The sequence below is a fragment of the Pongo pygmaeus genome, chromosome 21 (genome assembly GCF_028885625.2).
Source record: "Pongo pygmaeus isolate AG05252 chromosome 21, NHGRI_mPonPyg2-v2.0_pri, whole genome shotgun sequence".
Taxonomy (NCBI): Eukaryota; Metazoa; Chordata; class Mammalia; order Primates; family Hominidae; genus Pongo; species Pongo pygmaeus.
This window is the reverse complement of record NC_072394.2, coordinates 66,339,644-66,362,784: the sequence shown is the minus strand read 5'-3', so window position 1 is coordinate 66,362,784 and position 23,141 is coordinate 66,339,644. Positions and strand designations below refer to the sequence as shown.

Genomic DNA, 23,141 nt, shown 5'->3' with positions numbered 1-23,141 from the left:
GCACTGCTCCCTGGCGCCGTCCGTCCACTGACCATCGTCCCTCTGCCCGGCCGCCCGCGCGGGGCAGGCAACGCCCGATCGGGGCCTCGGGGACCAGGAGGAACCTGCGGCGTTAGGAGCTGACAGTGTCGGTCCGCGCACGCGCCCCGGGGCCCGTTGGGCCTTATTTCACGGCCCCGCCTTCCTCCTCCGCGAGCGCCAAATAAGTGCCCGGCCCTCCCAGCCCCGTGCGTGCGCGGCCCCGCCGCCTGCGTCACTAGGAAGCGCGCGCCCGCGCCGCCGCCGCCGCCGAATCCCCAACAAGGAGCGAAGCCCGCGGCCGCCGCCGCCGCCCGCCGCCGCCGCAGCTCCCGACGCCGCCGCCCCCGCCGGGCGCCCGAGCAGGCCCGGCGCGGCCCCAGGTAAGCGGCGCCGGCGAGCCCGCGGCCCCCCCGCGGCGAGGCCTCTCGCTCCGCTCACGCGCCGCCGTCCAGTCAGGGGTCCCTGCGGAGCGTCAGGACGTTACGGCGGGGGGAGGGGAGGGCCGGGGGAGGGGCGGCCGCGCGGGCGGCGGCGTCAGGCGCGACGGCGGCGTCAGGCGGGCGGCGCGGGCGGTGGCGGGCGCGGGCGCGGGCGCGGGCGGCGGCGCTTCCTGCCTCCATCTTGGCGCCGCGGGCGGGCGCGGGCTCGGCCTCCAGCGGCCTCCTCGGTGTTCCCAGCCCGGGAGACCACGCCGCAGGGGTCCGACCCGCAGGGACGCGACCCACAGGGACCACCCCGCAGGCACCCGACCCGCAGGGGCCACCCCACAGGGACGTGACCCACAGGGACCACCCCACAGGGACGCGACGCACAGGGACCACCCCGCAGGCACCCGACCCGCAGGGGCCACCCCACAGGGACGTGACCCACAGGGACCACCCCACAGGGACGCGACCCACAGGGACCACCCCGCAGGCACCCGACCCGCAGGGGCCACCCCACAGGGACGTGACCCACAGGGACCACCCCACAGGGACGCGACCCACAGGGACCACCCCGCAGGCACCTGACCTGCAGGGACGCGACCCCCAGGGGCCACCCCGCAGGCACCCGACCCGCAGGGACGCGACCCACAGGGACCACCCCGCAGGCACCCGACCCGCAGGGGCCACCCCACAGGGACGCGACCCACAGGGACCACCCCGCAGGCACCTGACCTGCAGGGACGCGACCCCCAGGGGCTACCCCGCAGGCACCCGACCCGCAGGGACGCGACCCACAGGGACCACCCCGCAGGCACCTGACCTGCAGGGACGCGACCCCCAGGGGCTACCCCGCAGGCACCCGACCCGCAGGGACGCGACCCACAGGGACCACCCCGCAGGCACCCGACCCGCAGGGACGCGACCCCCAGGGGCCACCCGGCAGGCACCCGACGCGCAGGGGCCGCCCCACTGGGACCCACCCTGAGGGACCACCCCACAGGGACGCGACTCACAGGGGTCACCCCACTGGGACCCATTCTCGGACCTGACCCGCAGGGACCACCCCACAGGGGCCCGCGTCACTGTAGACCCACAGGCAGGACCTGGGTATGTGTAGACCCATGGTGGTGTGGACCCTGTTGGTCGGAGCTGATTTGTTGTGGGCCCGTTGTCAGTCATGACATGTTATGTATTTGGTTATTGTGTAATTCATGCATGACTGAAAAGTCGTGACTGACTTTTCTGTTGAACCAGAATTCTCTTTCTTTGCTAACATTTCAAATACAACAGTTTCAGTTCCATCGGTGTTGACCGTGCCGGTCAAGGATACTAGTTTAAAAATATTTTCTTGGGCCAGGTGTGATGGCTCACGCCTGTAATCCCACCACTTTGGGAGCCCGACGTGGGCGGATCATGAGGTCAGGAGTTTGAGAGCAGCCTGGCTAACACGGTGAAACCCTGTCTCTACTAAAAATACAAAAATTAGCCGGGCGTGGTGGTGCGCACTTGTAATCCCAGCTACTTGGGAGGCTGAGGCAGGAGAATTGCTTGAACCCAGGAGGCAGAGGTTGCAGTGAGCGGAGATGGTGCCATTGCACTCCAGCCTGGGTGACAGAGCAAGATTGCGTCTCAAAAAAAAAAAGTAAAATATTATCTCATATCTGATTTACCTAATAATTTGGAAAATCACTTCACACTAGTGGGGAACCCAAGCCTTGGGATCAAAGCTGGGTGGGTCTTGGCTTCAACACCGAAGGGGCTGTGGAGAGGCCAGGTGTAGTGGCTCACACCTGTGATCCCAGCACTATGGGAGGCCAAGGTGGGAGGATCACTGGAGGTCAGGAGTTTGAGACCAGCCTGGCCAACATGGTGAAACCCCGTCTGTACCAAAAATGCAAAAATTAGCCAGGCGTGTGGGGCGCCTGTAGTCCCAGCTACTCGGGAGGCTGAGGCAGGAGAATCACTTCAACCCGGGAGGCAGAGGTTGCAGTGAGCCCAGATTTTGCCATTGCACTCCAGCCTGGGTGACAGAGCGAGACTCCATCTCAAAAAACAAAGAAGGGGCTGTGGAGAGAGGAGGGGGTGCTCGCCCTTGGGAGGGCAATGGGGCAAGATGCTCTGTAGTGCTGCTTCTGTGTCTAAAGAGCATTGTATCAAGGACTTGCACTATTTTCTGTGAGGTAACTTTTGTGCATATTGCTTTGATCCTTTAATATAGTTGCCATTGGAGGCCAGGCGTGGTGACTCACGCCTGTAAACCCAGCACTTTGGGAGGCAGAGGCGGGCGGATCACAAGGTCAGGAGATCGAGACCATCCTGGCCAACATGGTGAAACCCCATCTCTACTAAAAATACAAAAATTAGCCGGGTGTGGTGGTGGGCGCCTGTAATCCCAGCTACTCAGGAGGCTGAGGCAAGAGAATCGCTTGAACCCGGGAGGCAGAGGTTGCAGTGAGCCGAGATCGCGCCACTGCACTCCAACCTGGGCTACAGAGTGAGACTCTGTCTCAAAAAAAAATATGTATATATATATATATAGTTGCTATTGGAGAGGCTGGAATTCAGTTTTGTGCGTGTACATTGCGTAATCCTCTGCAAAGCCCTGAAGCTGTGACGAGGACCCCTGCCTGCAGTGAGGCTGTTGCCTCTTTGCAGCTCTCTGCTTAAATGACTTTAGTTGCCCCTGCTGAGCTCACCCTTTTTTGCGGCTAATTTTATGAAAGCAGCGTCTCCTCAGTGAGAGTTAAACCCCGAGAAGTCAGCACGGGAGATCAGTAGTATTTTAAGTGAAATTTTTATTTTTTAATTTTAATTTTTATTTTTTTGAGACAGAGTCTCGCTCTGTTGTCTCGGCTGGAGTGCAGTGGCACAATCTCGGCTCGCTGCAACCTCTGCCTCTGGAGTTCAAGAGATTCTCCTGCCTCAGCCTCCCAAGTAGGTGGGATTACAGGCACCCGCCACCATGCCTGGCCAATTTTTTTTTTTTTTTTTTTTTGTATTTTTAGTAGAGACAGGGTTTCATCATGTTAGCCAGGCTGGTCTTGAATTCCTGACCTCAGGTGATCCACCTGCCTTGGCCTTCCAAAGTGATGGGATTACAAGCGTGAACCACCATGCCTGGCCGAATTTTTGAATTTTTTTTTTTTTTTTTTCTGAGACGGGGTCTTGGTCTGTTGCCCAGGCTGAAGTGTAGTGGTGCAGTCTTGGCTCACTGCAGCCTCTGCCTCCCAGGTTCAAGCAGTTCTCCCACTTCAGCCTCCTGAGTAGCTGGGATTACATGGGCACACCACCACACCCAGCTAATTTTTGTGTTTTTAGTAGAGACGAGGTTTTACCATGTTGGCCAGGCTGGTCTAACTCGTGACCTCAGGTGATCTGCTCGTCTCGGCCTCCCAAAGTGCTAGGATTATGGGCGTGAGCCACCACGCCTGGCCTAAGTAAAATTTTAAAGTGGCTTTTTTTTTTTTTTTTTTTTTTTTAAGACAGAGTCTCACTCTCTCACCCAGGCTTGAGTGCAGTGGCATGATCTTGGCTCACTGCAACCTCTGCTGCCCAGGTTCAAGCGATTCTCCTGCCTCAGCCTCCCGAGTAGCTGAGATTACAGGCACCTGCCACCGTGCCTGGCTAATTTTTGTATTTTTAGTAGAGACGGGGTTTCACCATATTGATCAGGCTGGTCTTGAACTCCTGACCTCATGATCCACCTGCCTTAGCCTCCCAAAGTGCTGGGATTACAGGTGTGAGCCACCGCGCCCGGCCTAAAGTGGCTTTTTATTCATGTTTGCTTAACGTTCTTTATTTTGAAGCCTAAGTCTACAACAACAAAGTTATGGTAGTGAAAAAAATTATATTTTAGAAATATGAAGTAAGTCTATCAGTGTAAATGAATTCATCATTGTAACTTTTCTGGCTAAAGAGCATCTGAAGACAGTCTTCAGAGACCCTGATGCCCTAATGGGAAATGTGCCTACCAGCAGCTGGAGGGGTTCGCCTGTGAGCCCCCTTTCCCCTTAGGCGCTCTGTCCTAGATGGCCGCCATTTAAATTGAGTGACAGTAAACGGCTCATCATGTTCCAGGATGTTCTTAATTTGTAAAAAATTTTTTTCCTCATTTAAACAATACATTTTCCTTCCATCACTCATTTTTGATACCCTCCTGAAACAGGAAACGGGGAATATTTTCTTGTCCCTTGCACTTAGTCCTTAGTGCTTGTGTTTAGATGTGTTCCATGAATACTTTGAGTAGCGTTCATGTGGAGCCCTAACGTGTTCTCTGGGCTCTGGGCGCTGCCTCTTCTTATCCCAAACCTACCACAGCCGTCCCCACCACTCACCGTCTGCCGCACTCGCTGCTCTCCCAGGCCAGGCTGGCGTCAGTAACGTGTGCGGGGTCTTTGCTGCGGGTGGTACCCAGCTCCGCACGGTTTCTTTTTGCTTCCTTTTCTTTGAGAATGGGTCTTTCCTGCATGGTGTTTAACCACCATCCCCTCTGTTCAGATCACCTGCATTTCTTGGTTCCTTGGGTCTCTGGTCAGGGGTTACTTCAGAGACTGGCTGCCATATGCGACTGGCGGCCCAGGAAGTCGTAGCTTTCTTTTCTCGCCTTGATCTTGCCCGTGGCCCTTTACCTTGGAGCTGTGTGGAGACCCCTGCCCAGTTAGGGAGAAGTAAGCCCCCTGGTCTGGTGCATACCCAGATAAAAGGCAGCCTGTGGAATGGAGGAAAAGAAGCTAGGGTGGCCTGAGGACCTTTTGTTCTCCTGCGGACTTCCCCTCCCTAAGACATTCAGAAAAATGTTCACATGCTAGAAAATGTAGGTTGAGTAAGATTTGGCAAGAACCTTGAGACCTGAAGGCACATTTTGTGATCGATTGTTCAGTTTGGGTGAGTTAGTTCTGGCATTGAAGGCGTAATTGCAGAGGCCTGGCTGGGCTGTGAATGCCTCCCCTTAGTGAGTGCAGGGCCAGACTCTCCGCAGGGGACCACTGCATGCCAGGTTGGGGTGGACCCACTCCTGTCCTTAGACACACTTGTTTGTTACAGTCCTACGGGCAGGTGATGTTATTTTTATATTAACAATGATGATTTTAAAAGTTCTGGAAAATTTTATTTTCTTTCTTTTTTTTTTTTTTTTTTTTTGTGACAGGGTCTTGATCTGTTGCCCAGGCTGGAGCACAGTGGCACAACCATGGCTCACTGCAGCCTTGACCTCCTGGGCTTAAGCGATCCTCCTGCCTCAGCCTCCAGAGTAGCTGCAACTACAGGCATGCACACCACCATGCCTGGCAATTTTTTTTATTTATTTAACAGAGATGGGGTGTTGCTGTGTTGCCCAGGCTGGTCTCAAAGCCCTGAGCTCAAGCAGTCCTCTTGCCTTGGCCTCCCAAAGTCCTGGGGTTACAGGTGTGAGACACCATGCCTGGCCATGAACATTTTTCTTTCTTTAAAAAGTTTTTATATTCTGTACTTTCTAGTCTATATCTAATCGTAATGAGTCATTCTATTATAGTAGCATTACAATTTTTTTATTACGGTAAAATATACATAACATAAAATTTAGCATTTTAAACTGTTTTTTTTTTTTTTTTGAGATGGAGTTTTGCTCTTGTTGCCCAGGCTGGAGTGCAGTGGCGCGATCTCAGCTCACTACAACCTCTGCCTCCTGGGTTCAAGCAGTTCTCCTGCCCCAGCCTCCCGAGTAGCTGGGACTACAGGTGCCTGCCACCACGCCTGGCTAATTTTTAGTATTTTTAGTCAAGATGGGGTTTCACCGTGTTGGCCAGGATGGTCTCGAACTCCTGACCTCAGGTGATCCGCCCCCCTTAGCCTCCCAAAGTGCTGGGATTACAGGCGTGAGCCACCACGTCCGGCCCATTTTAATTAACTATTTTTAAATGTGTGATTCAGCACCATTCAGAACAGCCACAGTGATTGTTCAGCCATCACCGCCGTCCATTTCCAGAGCTTTTCATCATCCCAAACAGAAATTCTGTACTCATTAAAGAACAACTCCCTGTACTCCCTCCCCCAGCCCCTGGTCACTTCTGTTCTACTTTCTTTTTCGTTTTTTGAGAGAGTTCTCACTCTGTTGCCCAGACTGGAGTGCAGTAGTGTGATCACAGCTCACCGCAGCCCCAATCTTCTAGGCTCAAACCATCCTCCAGCCCCACCTCCCGAGTAGCTGAGACTATCCCAGCTTTGTGTATTTTCTTTTGGTTGTTGTAGTTTTTAATTTTCACATTTCCATTTGGTTATAACTCCTGTTTCTATACCAAGATTTTCTTTCCACTTGGTTGAGAATGTTTGCTTTACTCTTGGAGCTGGTCCGATAGCACCTGAGAGTCTCTGGATTCTGCGTTCAAGAGCCAGCTTCTCTTGTGTATTTGTTCCTTTGAGAATCAATCAGACTACCCTTTGCCAGGAAGTTTGATCGTGTTCTGGATGCTTTGACTACTATGCTATGGACTCTGGGTCTTGTTTAAGTTTCACAGAGAATGTAGACTTTTTTTTTTTTAATAGGAAGAAATCGACCTGGTTAGGTTCAGGCTGCAAATTTTGCACCCCGTTCCTGTGTCTGTGTTCTTAGGCCAGTTTAGTTTAGAGACTTTCCAGTGCACTATGGATCTGCCCCATATGCGCCATTGGGGCCCATCTGAGACCTGGGCAGTGGCCTATCCTGTAGGTCAGTTTTCTTCCCTTTGCCCTTTAGGGTCAGGACCACATAGAGACTGTCTTGGGATGACCCAGGCACTCACACACAGCTGTGCGCCATCCTCTCTTCTCCCCTCTCCTCTTGTCGCCTCCCCCACACTCTGACTCCAGGCTGGTTGCCCTCTGGCTAGAAAGCAGGGGCTTTCGTGTTCCCTGTGCTAGGTAGGGGATGGAGAGTGAGAGGGCAACAGGGAGCCCCCACACTCTTGGGCCACCATTCCTTTAGTCAGGAGGAAGATTCCCTTCTCTCCAAGCTTTTTGGGCCAGGACAGCCATTATCACGGGGTTTTAGCAGGGGTTGGACTTGCTGAAGGCAAAGCCAGGAAAGACAAAATAATAATAATTTTAAAACCTAGGGCAGGCCAGGCACGGTGCCTCACACCTGCAATCCCAGCACTTTGGGAGGCCAAGGTGAGTGGATCACCTGAGGTCAGGAGTTTGAGACCAGCCTGGGCAACATGGTGAAACCTGTAATCCCAGCTATTGGAGAGGCTGAGGCAGGAGAATCACTTGAACCCAGGAGGTGGAGCTTGCAGTGAGCCGAGATCGCGCCATTGCATTCCAGCCTGGGCGACACAGTGAGACTCCGTCTCAAAAAAAATTCAAAAAAACAAAAAAACCCATGACATTTCCCTCCTCTCTTTCTGTCTTGAATGGGTTTCCCTTCCCGTTCCTCAGACCAGAGAGGACTTCTTGGAGTGCTTTCTGCACTTGAAACTCAGTTCAGGGATTGGGGCTGGCTTTGAGTTCAGACCAGGAGAGACGGAAGAACTGGCAAGACGGGAGCCTGTGTCCGGGGAAGTTGCTTGGAATTCCAGGCCCCTCCTGTCCTCCTGCTCTGAGCCCCTCGTGGAGGGAGTGGCTCTGTGCCTTCTGCCCGAGGGTTTCTGCGTATCCAGTGGGAAAAACGGGTGGAGTGCGCTTACACCGCCCTCGGAACCAGAGCCTGGAGTAGCCCTTCTGTTGCCGCTCGTTTTTGTCAGGAGGTAGCAGTCTGTGACTCAAGGGTGGGTCTTTGGAGCTGATTAGAGATGCCTTTGTGAGTGCTATGTTGTGTGGATGTGGAAATGACTCCATTCCTGTGCCCTGCCTTGCTTCCTCCAGGACTGGGGACCCTGGAGGACTGACGCTGCTGGCCTGGGCGCCCCTTTCCGCTGAGCCATGGCGACTCCCGACGTGAGTGTGCACATGGAGGAGGTGGTGGTTGTGACAACTCCGGACACTGCGGTGGACGGCAGTGGTGTGGAGGGGGTGAAGACCGTGTTGGTGACGACCAACTTGGCCCCTCACGGGTAAGCTCGGGCCTCGGTGCCATTTGGGCTGATGGGGGCTTGGGTTGGGCTGTCCTTGGCACAGCTGGCATTAACGTAGTAAGGGACAACTGTCAGGATTTTTCTAGTTCCAGTTCTTCTGAGACTGGACTCAAATGTGTGTGTAAGTAGAGAGCGAAGAAAAGCAGAAATGGCACGGGGACCAGAAGACCCAGCTGCAGCTGCGGGGAGGCCTCCCGTACCCGCACGGCCACGTGGCTCGACGTCCTGAAAGGCCGTGATTTCTCATGTGAGAGGGAGTGGTAGGGATGTCAGAGAACTGGCCTTTCATAAATGAAGTGAAGAGCCTGTGATTTTCTTGACAGTCTTCATGAAACTGTGAGTGTTTTCTTCCTCATCTCTGTACCAGATGTCCGATTCAAATGTTAGTTGGCAAAAATGCTAACATTTGCCCAAACTGCCAACTCTGTTTTGCTGCCCGTAGGTGGAACTGCTAGGAGGTGGCAGAGCTGCTCCTGCTGTGAGCCGGTGTCACTCCTGCCTCTGCTGGGGGTGAAATAAAGACAGAGTCAGCCCCAGGCAGTCCCGGGCTGCCATCCTCATTCTTCCTCCCCAGAGGGCTCTGGGGCTCTGGGGCTCTGGGCTGGGGCAGTCTTCCCGTTGGTCTCATCCTTGCTGTGTCTCATGTGTGGCATCTTCATGCTGACCTAGCATATCACTGAGCATGAGCTTTTGACTTTCTCACCGTTTGACAGAGGACGACTCTAGACTGCCAACCCCTGCGCGGTGCAGGTCAGACCTCCCTTGGTGGACGGCGTGCAGGCAGCTGCTGCCTGGGAGGACCTGGCCCTGAGTTCCTTCCTGCCTTGCTTCTCTTGCTGTGAAGCCTGTTGTTGGACCCGAGGCTTTGACCTCCCTCCTGCATGTCAGGGTGGTGGAGGCTGTTGTGCGATCACAGAGGAAGACATGGACCTGTGTGGGTTCCTGGTGTGAGGTACTCTGTCCTCTCCTGTCTCATCCACAGAGCTGGTGGCCATGTCTGGAAATGCAGGAGTCTCTGAGTGGGACCTGCCGTCTGGATGTTCACACCTCCATTCTCCTTTTTCCTTTGTCAGCACCTTGGTGCACAGCTTACGTGTTTTCCGGGCATGTGTCCATGATGTTTCCAGACATCTCCCACCCCACACCTCCCCACTCTTTCCCAGAGAGGCAGTGCCCAAGTTCCTCCCTTGGGGCACCGTGGCCGCGGCTGCTGGGGTGGTGTCCACGTCTCCTCAGCTGAGCCCTGACGTGGCCTGCAATGAGTAGTGTGGCAGCAGTGACCCTTGGTCAGAGAAGTCCACGTAGCTTTCTCATGGTGCCCTAGGGCTACTGCGAGGAGCCCAGGGTCATTTCTGACCTGGGGAGAGGCTGCTCTGATCCCAACTGAGCCCAGCTTTCTTGTCACCCACCCAGGCGTCTGGGTGGAAGCAGCCTTGGGGTAGGCCCAGTCCCATATCCAACTCTCCTCACCTGAGCCCTGACACCGTGGCTGCGGCTGCTGGGGTGGTGTCCAGGTCACCTCACCCGAGCCCTGACACCATGGCCGTGACTGCCAGGGTGGTGTGGTCCAGCACTGGGTTGGGACCTTCAGTATCCTCAGCTCTAGGCCTTTCTTCCTGATCTGGTCTGAATCCCCAGACAACATGTGTCTTAGTCTGCTCAGGCTGCCATAACAAAATGCCATAGACTGGGTGGCCTGAACAGCAAGAGTTATTTTCTTAGAGTTCTGAAGGCTGAAGTCCAAGATCAGGGTCTGCCAGGTTCCGCTTTTGGGAGGACTCCCTTTCTAACTTGCAGATGGCCGACTTCTTGCTGTGTCCTCATGATGGAGAGGGAGGGAGGGAGAAAGATCTTTCTCTTTCACTTCTTAGAAGGTCACGGTCGGCCAGGTGTGGTGGCTCATGCCTGTAATTCCAGCACTGTGGGAGGCCGAGGGAGACAGATCACTTGAGCCCAGTTCAGGACCAGCCTGGGCAACATGGCAAAACCCTACCTCTACAAAAAACACAACGCACCACCAGCTGGGCGTGGTGGTGAGCACCTGTAGTCCCAGCTACTCAGGAGGCTGAAGCAGGAGGATCACCTGAGCCCAGGAGTTGGAGACAGAAGTGAGCCATGACTGTGTCTGTGCCACTGCACTCCAGCCTGAGTGATGGAGTGAGACCCTGTCTCCAAAAAAAAAAAAAAAAAAACCACCAGAAGGTCAAAGTCTTACTGGATGAGGGCCAACCTGTATGACCTCATTTAAATTATCTTCTGAAGACCCCATCTTTAAATACAGTCACACTGGGGGTGAGGCCTTCAACATATGAATTTTACAGGGGACACAGTTCAGGACAACACCTTCCCCTAGCTCTCAGGGTCCTGTAGGCAAGGGGCCTGCCTCCACCTCTCAGGGTCTTCTGCCAGGTGGGACTGAGGATGGCATGTAGCTGGGTGGGTGGAGGTGGGACATCTTTTGGTTGCCCTCCTTTCCCTCATTCCTGCTGGCAGAGGTAGTTGATGTCCCAGGCCTCTAGATTTAGGGATTTGGGGTATAAACTGAGCATCGGTCATCTCCCCACGGCCAGCCTCCGCCTCTCAGTCTGTGCCTTGCTGCTCTCTGCGTCTGTGCACACCCTCCTGCTCCTCGCTTCTGGGTTTACACTTTGGAAGCTCTTCCCTCTTCATTGTTGTGATGACTTCCATGAGGAGCCCATTCACGTGTGTGTTATTTTTATTTTTTTTTTAGATGGAGTCTCGCGCTTGTTGCCTAGGCTGGAGTGCAGTATCGTGATCTCGGCTCACTACAACCTCCGCCTCCCGGGTTGAAGCAATTTTCCTGCCTCAGCTTCCCAAGTAGCTGGGACTACAGGCGTGCGCCACCACGTCCAGCTCATTTTTGTATTTTTAGTAGAGATGGGGTTTCACCATGTTGGCCAGGCTGGTCTGAAACTCCTGACCTTAGGTGATCTGCCTGCCTCAGCCTCCCAAAGTGCTGGGATTACAGGCGTGAGCCCCTGTACCCAGCCCACATGTGTGTGTCTAATTTGCCATTTTATCAGGAAGTTTGTACAGCCTTTAAAAAATTAAATATAACCATTTTTATTACAAAATATATATGGTAGAAAATTATTTCATAGCTAGAATTATTTAGAAAGAAAAAGAAAATTAGAAAATACTGATAAGCAAAAATTTAAAAAGGCTGTATTACTACTACCTAGAGATTCCTGTCAACACCTTAGAATAGATCTTTCCAGATGTTTATATCGAAACATATGAATTTTCCTTTCCTTAAACCTTTTTATTATTAAACTCATGTACATGTTGAAAAGCACCCCAGGTGCTCATGTTCCACTGAATGAACCCCCACAAAGGGAGCATGGGGCGTCACCACGCCATGGAGCCCTGCACATGCCCCTCGCGTTCCCAACGTGAGACCCCACTGTGCACACGGCTTTCATTCTGGTTTGGCTTTAGTTAATGATCTTTGTCTTTCCATGTTGATGAATTTTCATCTCTTCTAATATTCAATTCAAATTTAAATTTCTTGCTATGTTGGCCAGGCCTGGTGGCTCCTGCCTGTAATCCGAGCACTTTAGGACACTGAGGTGGGAGGGTTGCTTGGGCCCAGGAGTTGAGACCAGCCCGAGCAACAAAGTGAAACCTCGTCTCTACAAAAAATATAAAAATTATCTGGGTGTGGTGGCATGCACCTATAGTCCCAGCTGCATGGGAGGTTGAGGCGGGAGGATTGCTTGAGCCCGAGAGAGGTTGAGGCTGCAGTGAGCCAAGGTCATGCCACTGCACTCCAGCCTGGGTGACAGGTTGAGATCCTGTCTCAAAAAAAAGAAAAAAGGAAAAATTTCTTTCCCCCCAAAGTGGCTTTTACTGTCGGTTTGTCCATGCCGGAGACCATCCCATTTAGTCCTCATATTGCCCATTAGCGTGTCACTCAGAAAAGTCTCTTTTTCATGAACTGGCTCAACGAGGAGACTGGGCCAGATGTCCTGCAGGTGACTTGCTGGGTTCAGAGGATCACAGTTCACTACAGCAGCTGAGTCATGCCCAGGCTCCAGTCTACAAAGCCAGGGTGTAGGGACCAGCCCCACAGGGTTGGTGGGTTTTTTCCTCGTGGGTGGAGACGAGAGAGTGTAGAAATAAAGACACAAGACAAAGATAAAAGAAAAAGACAGCTGGGCCCGGGGGACCACTGCCACCAAGACACGGAGACCAGTAGTGGCCCCGAATGCCAGGCTGCGCTATTCATTGGATATAAGACAAAGGGGCAGGGTAAGGAGTGTGAGCCATCTCCAATGATAGGTAAGGTCACATGAGTCACGTGTCCACTGGACGGGAGCCCTTCCCTTCCTGGCAGCCGAGGCAGAGAGAGAGAGGGAGAGAGAGAGACAGCTTACGCCATTATTTCTGCTTATCAGAGACTTTCAGTACTTTCACTAATTTGCTGCTGCTATCTAAAAGGCAGAGCCAGGTGTACAGGATGGAACATGAAGGCGGACTAGGAGCGTGACCACTGAAGCACAGCATCAAAGGGAGATGGTTAGGTCTCCGGATAACTGCGGGCGAGCCTGACTGATGTCAGGTCCTCCACAAGAGGTGGAGGAGTAGAGTCTTCTCTAAACTCCCCTGGGGAAAGGGAAACTCTCTTTCCTGGTTTGCTAAGTAGCAGGTGTTTTTCCTTGACACTGACGCTACTGCTAGACTACGGTCCACTTGGCAACGGGCGTCTTCCCAGACGCTGGTGTTACCGCTAGACCAAGGAGCCCTCTGGTGGCCCTGTCTGGGCATAACAGAAGGCTCACACTCTTGTCTTCTGGTCAGTTCTCACTATATCCCTTCAGCTCCTGTTTCTGTATGGCCTGGTTTTTCCTAGGTTATGATTGTGGAGCAAGGATTATTATAATATTGGAATAAAGAGTAATTGCTACAAACTAATGATGAATTTTATTCATATATAATCATATCTATGATCTATATCTAGTATAACTATTCTTATTTTATGTATTTTATTACACTGGAACAGCTCGTGCCCTCGGTCTCTTGCCTCGGCACCTGGGTGGCTTGCCGCCCACACCAGGGTCCATCCGATGGAGTGGGTGTTTCCCAGTCTGACAAATGGCAGGGCGGCCTTCACATCCTAGGGGGTCCCTTTACCCTGCCCTGCTCTGCACTCTTCCCTCCCCGTCCTGTCCAGACCACCCACATTCTAGACTCTCACACCCAAGAGAAGTCTCATGAACATGTCACGGGAGCATCAAGGACACTGGAGTGGAGAGTTCAACATTAAGTAAATTTTTATTGATAAACAAAAATGGGCCAGGCGCAGTGGCTCACACCTGTAATCCCAGCACTTTGGGGGGCCAGGGTGGGTGGATCACTTGTCAGGAATTTGAGACCAGTCTGGCCAACATGGTGAAACACCATCTTTACTAAAAATACAAAAATTAGCCAGGCGTGGTGGTGGGCGCCTGTAATCCAGCTACTTGGGAGGCTGCAGCAGGAGAATTGCTTGAACCGGGGAGATGGAGGTTACAGTGAGCCGAGATTGCGCCACTGCACTCCAGCCTGGGTGACAGAGCGAGACTCAGTCTCAAAAAAAAAAAAAACCAAAAATGTTGTAGTAATAAAATCATGCACAGTTGTCTTCGTGCACAGTTGTGGCTTAGAGCTGTCCTCTGTGGGTGTCTTGCCGGCTGGTGGCAGTGACGGACCAGGGCAGTCACAGACACAGGCGCACGGCCGGCGCAGTGCCCTGGAGGCTGGTGTCCCACTTGCTGCCTTGGTTTCCTGTGGTCACTATGGAAGGTGGCTCCTGTAGGTTAGCTTTGCTTTATGAACACTGAGTAGGAGCTTTTTTTCTAGGATGTTAAAAGAATTTGCTCACATCTTATGCTTAAGTTAACTCTTTGAAGAACAGTGAGAAGTAGAGAGGAAATAATTGCCAAGTTCTGTTGCTTGCTCTGTTTATGATTATGTCAGTGTTCGTTTGCTGTTTAAGAAAACACCCAATGGCAGGCGCCTGTAGTCCCAGCTACTCGGGAGGCTGAGGCAGGGGAATGGCGTGAACCTGGGAGGCAGAGCTTGCAGTGAGCCAAGATTGCGCCCAAAACTTAGTGGCTTAAGGCAAGACATAGTTATTGTTTCTTTTAATTCTGTTGGTTGGTTTGTGGTTCTGCTGGTCTGGGCCGGCCTCATCAACCCCTGTCATCAGCTGACAGCTGGGCAAGGACCTGCTGGTCTGGGTGGCCTTGGCCACAGGGGTCTCTGGAGGGAGGCAGTCTGAGGCACAGGTAGGTTCAGCTGGGTGGCTCTCCTCTGCTTTGCCAGGTCTGTGATCCTCCACCTGGAGGCCTGGACTTCTTTGCCCAGTAAGCCCACAGTTGCAGAGGAAAGTGGGCCTCCTGCTCGCTTCTGTTGCCTTGATTGACGCAAGCGACATCACCAAGCACTGGTTCAAGGGCGGAGCTAAGACTGCCTCTTGGTAGGAAGTTACAAAACGTAATCATTTCTGTGGCCACAGAATGACATTTCCATTCGTCTGCCTCCCGCCTTTTCCTGGGCCTTCCCAGCTCACCCCTTGCGGGCCACATCGGGTCTGGGTGTGGCTGGGGCTTCTTGGTTATGGCACGTCTTGATCCGGAGACTGGTGAACTAAAACCTCGCGACTTCCCCTCCCCTATTGAGTGTGCGGTGGCGGACGAGACAGGACCGGCTCCAGGGCAGGTGGCCTGTTCGAAGGCGCCTCACTGACCCAAGATGGGGCAGGGCAGCCCTTTGGCCAGATGCGGCCGGAAAGCTTTCTAAGGTGTGAGGGAAGAGTGACAACCATAGCCCAGGTTGGTCTTTATTCTGAGACCATCTCTTTTTTAAATTTTCTATTTTTTATATTTTTTCCTTTCTTAGATTTCTGTGGGTCAGAACCATTTTTTACCTTGACAGAGTTTTTGCCAGTGGAGAAACTGGAGACATGAAATGATTTTTTGTTTTTCGAAACAGAGTCTCGTTCTGTTGCACAGACTGGAGTGCAGTGGCATAGTCACGGTTCATGGCAGCCGTGATCTCCTGGGTTCAAGGAATCCTCCTGCCTCAGCCTCCTGAGTAGCTGGGACTCTACAGGCATGTGCCACCATGCCCGGCCCCGTGTAGGTTTTTAGTACAGTGCTGGGACTACAGGCATGTGCCACCATGCCTGGCTAATGGGGTCTCGCTATGTTGCCCAAGCTAGTCTTGAACACCTGGACTCAGGCAGTCCTCCCACCTCCGCCTCCCAAAGCACTGGGGTTACAGGCTTGAGCCACCATGTCTGGCCGATGCAAAACAATTTGATCCCCTGGGGATTCCTTGTTTGGAGAAGAACCATCCAGCTCCGCTGTGTCTGGAATGTTCCTTGCGAGATCACACTAGTCAGATGTGTTTCCTTTTTTTTTTGAGACCAAGTCTCACTCTGTCACACAGGCTGGAGTGCAGTGGCATGATCTCAGCTCACTGCAGCAGCCTCCACCTCCCGGGTTCAAGCAAATCTCTTGCCTCAGCCTCCTGAATAGCAGGGATTACAGGCACCCGCCACCACGCCTGCCTAAATTTTGTATTTTTCGTAGAGACAGGGTTTCACCATATTGGCCAGGCTGGTCTCGAACTCCTGACCTCAAGTGATCCACCACCTCGGCCTCCCAAAGTGCTGAGATTATAGGCATGAGCCACCACGCCCAGCCTGTTTCCTCTCTTTTAAATTGCTGTGGCGTAAGGTCCTCCCAAGGTTTCCTCTGCCTCATGGCACCGTGGCCCCTTCCACACACAAGAGCCGGGTCTGGGATGGCATTTGTGCCCTTAGCCTGTGCCCTCTCCCCACGCACAGGCAGCGCTGTGTGTCCCAGGCTGGGGACAGCAGTGCTTGTTTCTGGCAGTTTCTGAATTAGCCACGCTTGCAGCCTAACAAACCACCGCAGAGCTTGGTGGCTTAAAGCAGCAGACACTGGTCATTTCTTAAGGTTTTTGGGCCTGGGCTGGTGCTGCTGGGCCTCGCCAGGGGGTCCAGGCTGGGCTCACTTGCGTATCCGGGCATTGGTGGGCTGGCCAAGGCTCTGCATGTGGTCCTCATCTGCCAGGACACCTGCCTGGGTGTGCTTAGCAGGAGGAGAGCCAGAGTCCTCGTAGGGCCTCGTCACAGCCTCTTGGTCAAAGCTTGTCAAAGCTTGGCCCAAAGTCAAGTGGAGGGGGTGGGAAATAGCCCCTCGTCTTGATGGAGGGAGCCATGAAGGACAAGAGGGCATTTTTCAGTCTGTGGTTGCTTTGCCAGGACGCCAAGGCTCTGCTCTCGCGGGACAGTCGCTTATGGAGCAGTGGAGAGGCTGCATGCGCCTTCTCCTCCAAGAAGAAAACCCCACATGGCAGCTGAGGCAGGGCTGTCTTGAAGGACTTAAAGATCCTCTTCTTTTTTGTGGGGAATTATATCTGTTATTCTGCCATCTGGAAATTGATACTTCCTCTTGCTACATGTTTTTGTTTTGTTTTGTTTTCTTTTTTTTGAGACCGAGTCTCGCTCTGTCGCCCGGACTGGAGTGCAGTGGCGCGATCTCGGCTCACTGTTACCTCCTGGGTTCACGCCATTCTCCTGTCTCAGCCTCCCGAGTAGCTGGGACTACAGGCGCCTGCCACCACGCCCAGCTAATTTTTTGTAATTTTAGCAGAGACGGGTTTTCACCGTGTTAGCCAGGATGGTCTCGATCTCCTGACCTCGTGATCCGCCTGCCTCGGCCTCCCAAAGTGCTGGGATTACAGGCGTGAACTACCACGCCTGACCACTATGTTTTTTTAAAAGATGGGGGAGTAGAAGCTATTTAACAACTTCGTGGGTGCTGATTCCTTTCCCGGTTGGGTATTTTGGTGGGAGCTTGGGAGTGCTGCTCACTTATGAAGCCTGGTGGGGCTGCCTCTCACCCTCGGCCGTGCCATGGCAGTGGCCATGTGTTGGAGGGGACGGGCCCCTGGTGTGTAGCCAGCAGCTTGCACAAACATTTACTTTAAGTAAAGTGGATACTTTTCAGATGAAATTTGAACTGCACATGCCAGTTCATCCACGTCCCATCTGAGCGCTGTGGAGGGCTCTGTTGTTCTGCAGGGATAGGGTCCCTCCTGTGGTCTGTGCTCAGTGCAGCAGGTGCATCTGCAGGTGCAACAGGGGCGCCTCTGAAGCTTGGGGTGGGGGCCTCACGGTGCCCCATCTGCACAGCCCTTTGGCCCCAGAGGCCATCTCTGTGGAGAGTTCCTGGCTGCGTTTGCACATGGCCTGGGTGGGGTTTGCTGTGTGCCTGTGACCCCAGCTTGTCAGGGGCTCCCCGGCCTCTCTCCTCCCAGTCTTGGGGCTGGGTCCTGGCCAGCTGTCGTGTGAAGGGCACATGATCCTGTTCTGTCGTTCTCTCCACCGTCCAGAGTTCTGACTCGAGAGGCCGGCTTCCTCCTCGGAGTTCGGAGTTCAGGCACCCTCCTGGGAGCTGCGCTATTCCCACTTTGTCTTATTCTTCACATGGGAGTCATTCTCAGTATGTCCCGAAGACCAGACTCCATCTTTGTAGTTTTAATCAATTCCCATTTCTCGCATGGTCTGAGGCGAAATACAACTTTGAGAACTGGAGAGTGGTGAATTCTCTGGGCAGGACGATTTATTTATTCATCAGGAGCTCCGGAGCAGGGATCACGGGTGAGCAGGAGGAACAGACCAGCAGCCCCACTCCCCTCCCTGGGCTCTGCGTGTGCCTGCGCTTGGGGACTTGCTCTGAGCTGCGTCAGTTCAGACCTTCCAGGAAGCAGATGCCAGGGCTGACTGGGGGAGGGCTGGGTGGAGGCTGCGCTCCAGCTCTGACGACGAGAGGGGCCGGGTAGGCAGGACCTCAGGCGCAGTGCAGGCCTCCAGGAAAGGGGCTGCCAGGGCAGGCGTGGCTCAGCAAGGTGCTGCCGTGTTCAAGGCCAGGCCCACAGCCCTGCAGCCCCTTCTCCCTGCCATCTTGCAAGCCCATTCTCCTTTCAACCCTGCAAGCTGAGCCTTTGCGTTCGCAGCCTCCTCTTCCCTCATCCCCAGCCCCTTCTCAGTGCCCCTGTCCCATCTTCTCCAGGGGTCTCCGGCAGATCTGTGGGTGTTTTCCAGCCACAAGTGGATGTCCATGCCACATTCTGCACTGTGAGCCAGCCCTTGCTGGTTCCCGAGGCCTCTCCCAGGATGTTGCCTTCTCTGCTGCTGCTTGGATGGTCAGGCCATCCCTTCTAATCCCCTGCTCAACCAAGGCTTGGCTAACAATTTTGACATCTGGGCTAGAGCCCCCACTGCCTGTTTGCTGAGCTGCAGACCCCCTCTGAAAGATACATACTGTGGGGCATTCACAGAGCAGAACACCGCGGACCGCAGCCCCAGCTTCCTCCCGCTAAAATCTGTGGTACACTGCGGTGTTCTTTCTTTTTTGAGACGAGTCTTACTCTGTCACCCAGGCTGGAGTCTGGAGTGCAGTGGTGCGATCTAGGCTTACTGCAGCCTCCGCCCCCAGGTTCAAGGGATTCTTCTGCCTCAGCCTTCAAGTAGCTGTGATTACAGGTGCCCACCACCACACCCGGCTACTTTTTGTATTTTTAGTAGAGACGGGATTTCACCATGTTGGCCAGGCTGGTCTCGAACTCCTGACCTCAGGTGATCTACCCGCCTCAGCCTTCCAAAGTGCTGGGATTACAGGCGTGAGCCACCGCACCCGGCCATTCCAGTGTTCTTTCTAAAAGTACAAATCTGGCCATGTCAGTCTTCTGTTTAAAGATCAAAGGGCGTGGCAGGCGACCATGGCTCACATCTGTAATCCCAGCACATTGGGAGGGTGGGGCACGAGAGTCACTTGAGCCCAGGAATTCGAGACCAGTTTGGGCAACATAGTGAAACCCCATCTCTACTAAAAATAAAGAAAAAATTAGCCTGGTACGGTGGCATGTGCTTATAGTCCCAGCTATTCAGGGGGCCTAGGCAGGAGGCTCACTTGAAGCTCAGGAGGTGGAGGCTGCAGTGAGCCGTGATCACGCCACTGTACTCCAGCCTTGGCAATGGGAGTGAGACCCTCTCTCAAAAAAAAAAAAAAAAAAAAAAGCTCCCTGACTTCCCTTCACCTTTAGCCTGCAGTGAGGCTATGCCTGCAGGCACATCCTGTCCCACAGGAGAAAGCCCTGGGAGCCCCTGGCACCCTGCTCTCAGCCTTATGCCTTGTGCGAGCTGCCCTGCTCTCAGCCTTGTGCCCTGTACAAGCTGCCCCCACGCCTCAGCCCTGTACCAGCTGCCCTGCTCTCAGCCTTGTGCCCTGTACGAGCTGCCACCATGCCTCAGCCCTGTGCGAGCTGCCCCCATGCCTCAGCCCTGTACGAGCTGCGCTGCTCTCAGCCTTGTGCCCTGTACGAGCTGCCGTCATGCCTCAACCCTCTGTGAGCCGCCCCTACACCCAGCTTCTGGCGCTTGTCATCTCCACGTTTAGCTTGAGTCACCTCTGCAGAGCTGGCTTCTCAGAACAGGTGTTGCCCCGGCTCAAACTGCCTATTGGCCTGTGTCCTTGTTTGTCCAGGTCGTGAGTGAGCGATGGGAAGTCAAGGCTGTGCACCAGACGCCAGTCTTGAGATGCAGTCACTGTCAGGCCTCTGTGTGCCAGGCGCCTGTGCTGTGCTGAGGATGAGGCATGGTGCCTTGAAGGCGAGAGGACAGGGAGGGTGCCCATGAGCCCTCCCAAGACTGAGTGTGTGTGTGTGTGTGTGTTTTTTGAGACGGAGTCTCACTCTGTCTCCAGGCTGGAGTGCAGTGGCACGATCTCGGCTCACTGCAACCTCCGACTCCCTGGTTCAAGCGATTCTCCTGCCTCAGCCTCCCGAGTAGCTGGGATTACAGGCACACGCCACCACAACCAGCGAATTTTTGTATTTTTGGTTGAGACGGGGTTTCACTGTGTTGGCCAGGATGGTCTCGAACTCCTGACCTCAGGTGATCTGCCCGCCTTGGCCTCCCAAAGTGCTGGGATTACAGGCGTGAGCCAGCACACCCTGCCCTGAGTGCGTTTTTTGTTTGTTTTTGCTTTTTTTGAGATGGTGTCTCACTCTGTTGCCCAGGCTGGAGTGCAATGGCATGATCTTGGCTCACTGCAACCTCCACCTCCCGGGTTCAAGTGAGTCTCCTGTTTCAGCCTCCCGAGTAGCTGGGACTACAGGTGTCTGCCACCACGCCCGGCTAGTTTTTGTATTTTTAATAGAGACAGGGTTTCACCATGTTGGCCAGGCTGGTCTCAAACTCCTGACCTCAGGTGATCCACCCGCCTCGGCCTCCCAAAGTGCTGGGATTACAGATGTGAGCTACCACACCTGCTGTGCGTGTGTTTTTTTGTTTTGTTTTGTTTTGTTTGAGATGGAGTTTCACCCCGTCGCCCAGGCTGGAGTGCAGGGGCACGATCTCGGCTCACTGCAAGCTCCACCACCTGAGTTCACACCATTCTCCTGCCTCAGGCTCCCGAGTAGCTGGGACTACAGGTGCCCACCACCACACCCAGCTAATTTTTTGTATTTTTGGTAGAGATAGGGTTTCACTGTGTTAGCCAGGATGGTCTCGATCTCCTGACCTCGTGATCCACCCACCTCGGCCTCCCAAAGTGCTGGGATTACAGGTGTGAGCCACTGCGCCTGGCCGGTGTGCGTGTGTTTTTAAGCAAACTTCTGGAAGTTTAGAAGTGCACACATCATACAGTTGGCTGTTATGAGGTGCACAGCTGGGAACCCCACCCAGACCTCTCTCAGCTTGTCCACATCATCTCCCCAGAGGCAGCTGCCCGTACAGGTTCCAGAAACTGGAGACTGGTTCCCTGTTTCAGACAACCCTCATGCCAGTGTGGGAACACCGTGTCTGCAGGATTAATTTCTAGAAATGGATGTGTGGGTCAGAGGGGCATGTTTCTAGAAACGGAGGTGGGTGAGAGGGGCATGTTTCTAGGAATAGCGGTGAGTCAGAGGGGCATGTTTCTAGAAATGGAGGTGAGTCAGAGGGGCATGTTTCTAGGAATGGCGGTGAGTCAGAGGGGCATGTTTCTGGATATGGAGGTGGGGTCAGAGGGCCGTTTTTCTAGGAATGGAGGTGGGTGAGAGGGGCATGTTTCTAGAAACGGAGGTGGGGTCAGAGGGGCATGTTTCTAGAAATGGAGATGAGTCAGAGGAGCATGTTTCTAGAAATGGAGGTGAGTCAGAGGGGCATGTTTCTAGGAATGGAGGTGAGTCAGAGGGGCATGTTTCTAGGAATGGAGGTGGGTGAGAGGGGCATGTTTCTAGAAATAGAGGTCAGTCAGAGGGGCATGTTTCTAGAAATGGAGGTGGGTCAGAGGGCATGTTTCTAGGAATGGAGGTGGGTCAGAGGGGCATGTTTCTAGAAATGGACGTGAAGTCAGAGGGGCATGTTTCTAGAAATGGAGGTGAGGTCAGAGGGGCATGTTTCTAGAAATGGAGGTGAGGTCAGAGGGGCATGTTTCTGGATATGGAGGTGGGGTCAGAGGGCCGTTTTTCTAGGAATGGAGGTGGGTGAGAGGGGCATGTTTCTAGGAATGGAGGTGGGTCAGAGGGGCATGTGTTTCTAGGCTGCAGGCGGAGTGCCCTCCTCCTAGCTCTCACCAACGATGCCATTGGAGTCCTGCGTCCTGGGCCGGCACCACCGCCCCAAGACTCTCCCGTACACGTGGTAACGCTGGTTCCTTCCTGTGGGCTCTCTAGGGGAAAGTGGCCTCCTGTACTGGGTTCTGCTTGCATTTCTCATGAGTGTCTTTCCAGGGTTTCTCCAGAGCCCCTGCTTGTGGCCTTTCCATTTCCCTGTTGTGCTGTGACATTGGTCTGGAGTGCAATGGCAGGACCTCTTTATGTCGTATCAGGAAATAAGTGGTTTGTTGTCCTTATGTTTTAAGCATTTTACCACCAAGTTCTTTCTTTTCTTAAAAAATTGTTTGTGGTGGCCGGGTGCGGTGGCTCAAGCCTGTCATCCCAGCACTTTGGGAGGCCGAGGTGGGAGGATCACGAGGTCAGGAGATCGAGACCATCCTGGTTAACACAGTGAAACCCTGTCTCTAGTAAAAATACAAAAAATTAGCCAGGCACGGTGGCGGGCGCCTGTAGTCCCAGCTACTCAGGAGGCTGAGGCAGGAGAATGGTGTGAACTCGGAAGGCGGAGCTTGCAGTGAGCGGAGATCGCGCCACTGCACTCCAGCCTGGGCGACAGAGCGAGACTCCATCTCAAAAAAAAAAAAAAAAAAAAAAATTGTTCGTGGTGTTTTTTTTCCTGGCATTGAAAGTTTTTATTTTTATTTTTTAAGGCAAAGTTATCTTTTCTTTATTTCTTGGTTTTGTATTGTATGAGAAAACCCTTTGTCACTTTGAAACAATTAAAAAAAAAACTTGTTTTTTTCCTTCTAATACTTTTATGGTTTCATCTTTTACCCTTTTGTCTACAATTTAGTTTGTTATGAGGTTGGGTCGTAGTTACTTTTCTTCTAAAATTTTGTATTTTCTGGTAGTTTCTATAGCCATATGAAGTAATTATCGTGGAAATAAAACACTTTATTAAAGACAGAAATGGAAGCATAGAATCCTTGCTGGGGCACTCGCTGCCTCCATGAATCCTGCTGGTTTCACCTGC

General features: G+C 53.4%; 1 protein-coding gene across 2 annotated transcripts in view; it reads left to right on the top strand.

Moving 5' to 3' along the window:
* Nucleotides 1-264: 264 nt before the first annotated feature.
* Nucleotides 265-23,141, top strand: part of GMEB2 (glucocorticoid modulatory element binding protein 2) — a 42,865-nt gene continuing 19,988 nt past the window's right edge. For both annotated transcript variants that reach the window (XM_054467472.2, XM_054467470.2), the window contains exons 1-2: nt 265-401; nt 8,262-8,449. In XM_054467472.2, the coding sequence (XP_054323447.1) occupies nt 8,319-8,449 (131 nt within the window). In that variant the 5' untranslated portion in view covers nt 265-401; nt 8,262-8,318. The remainder of the gene's footprint in view (nt 402-8,261; nt 8,450-23,141) is intronic.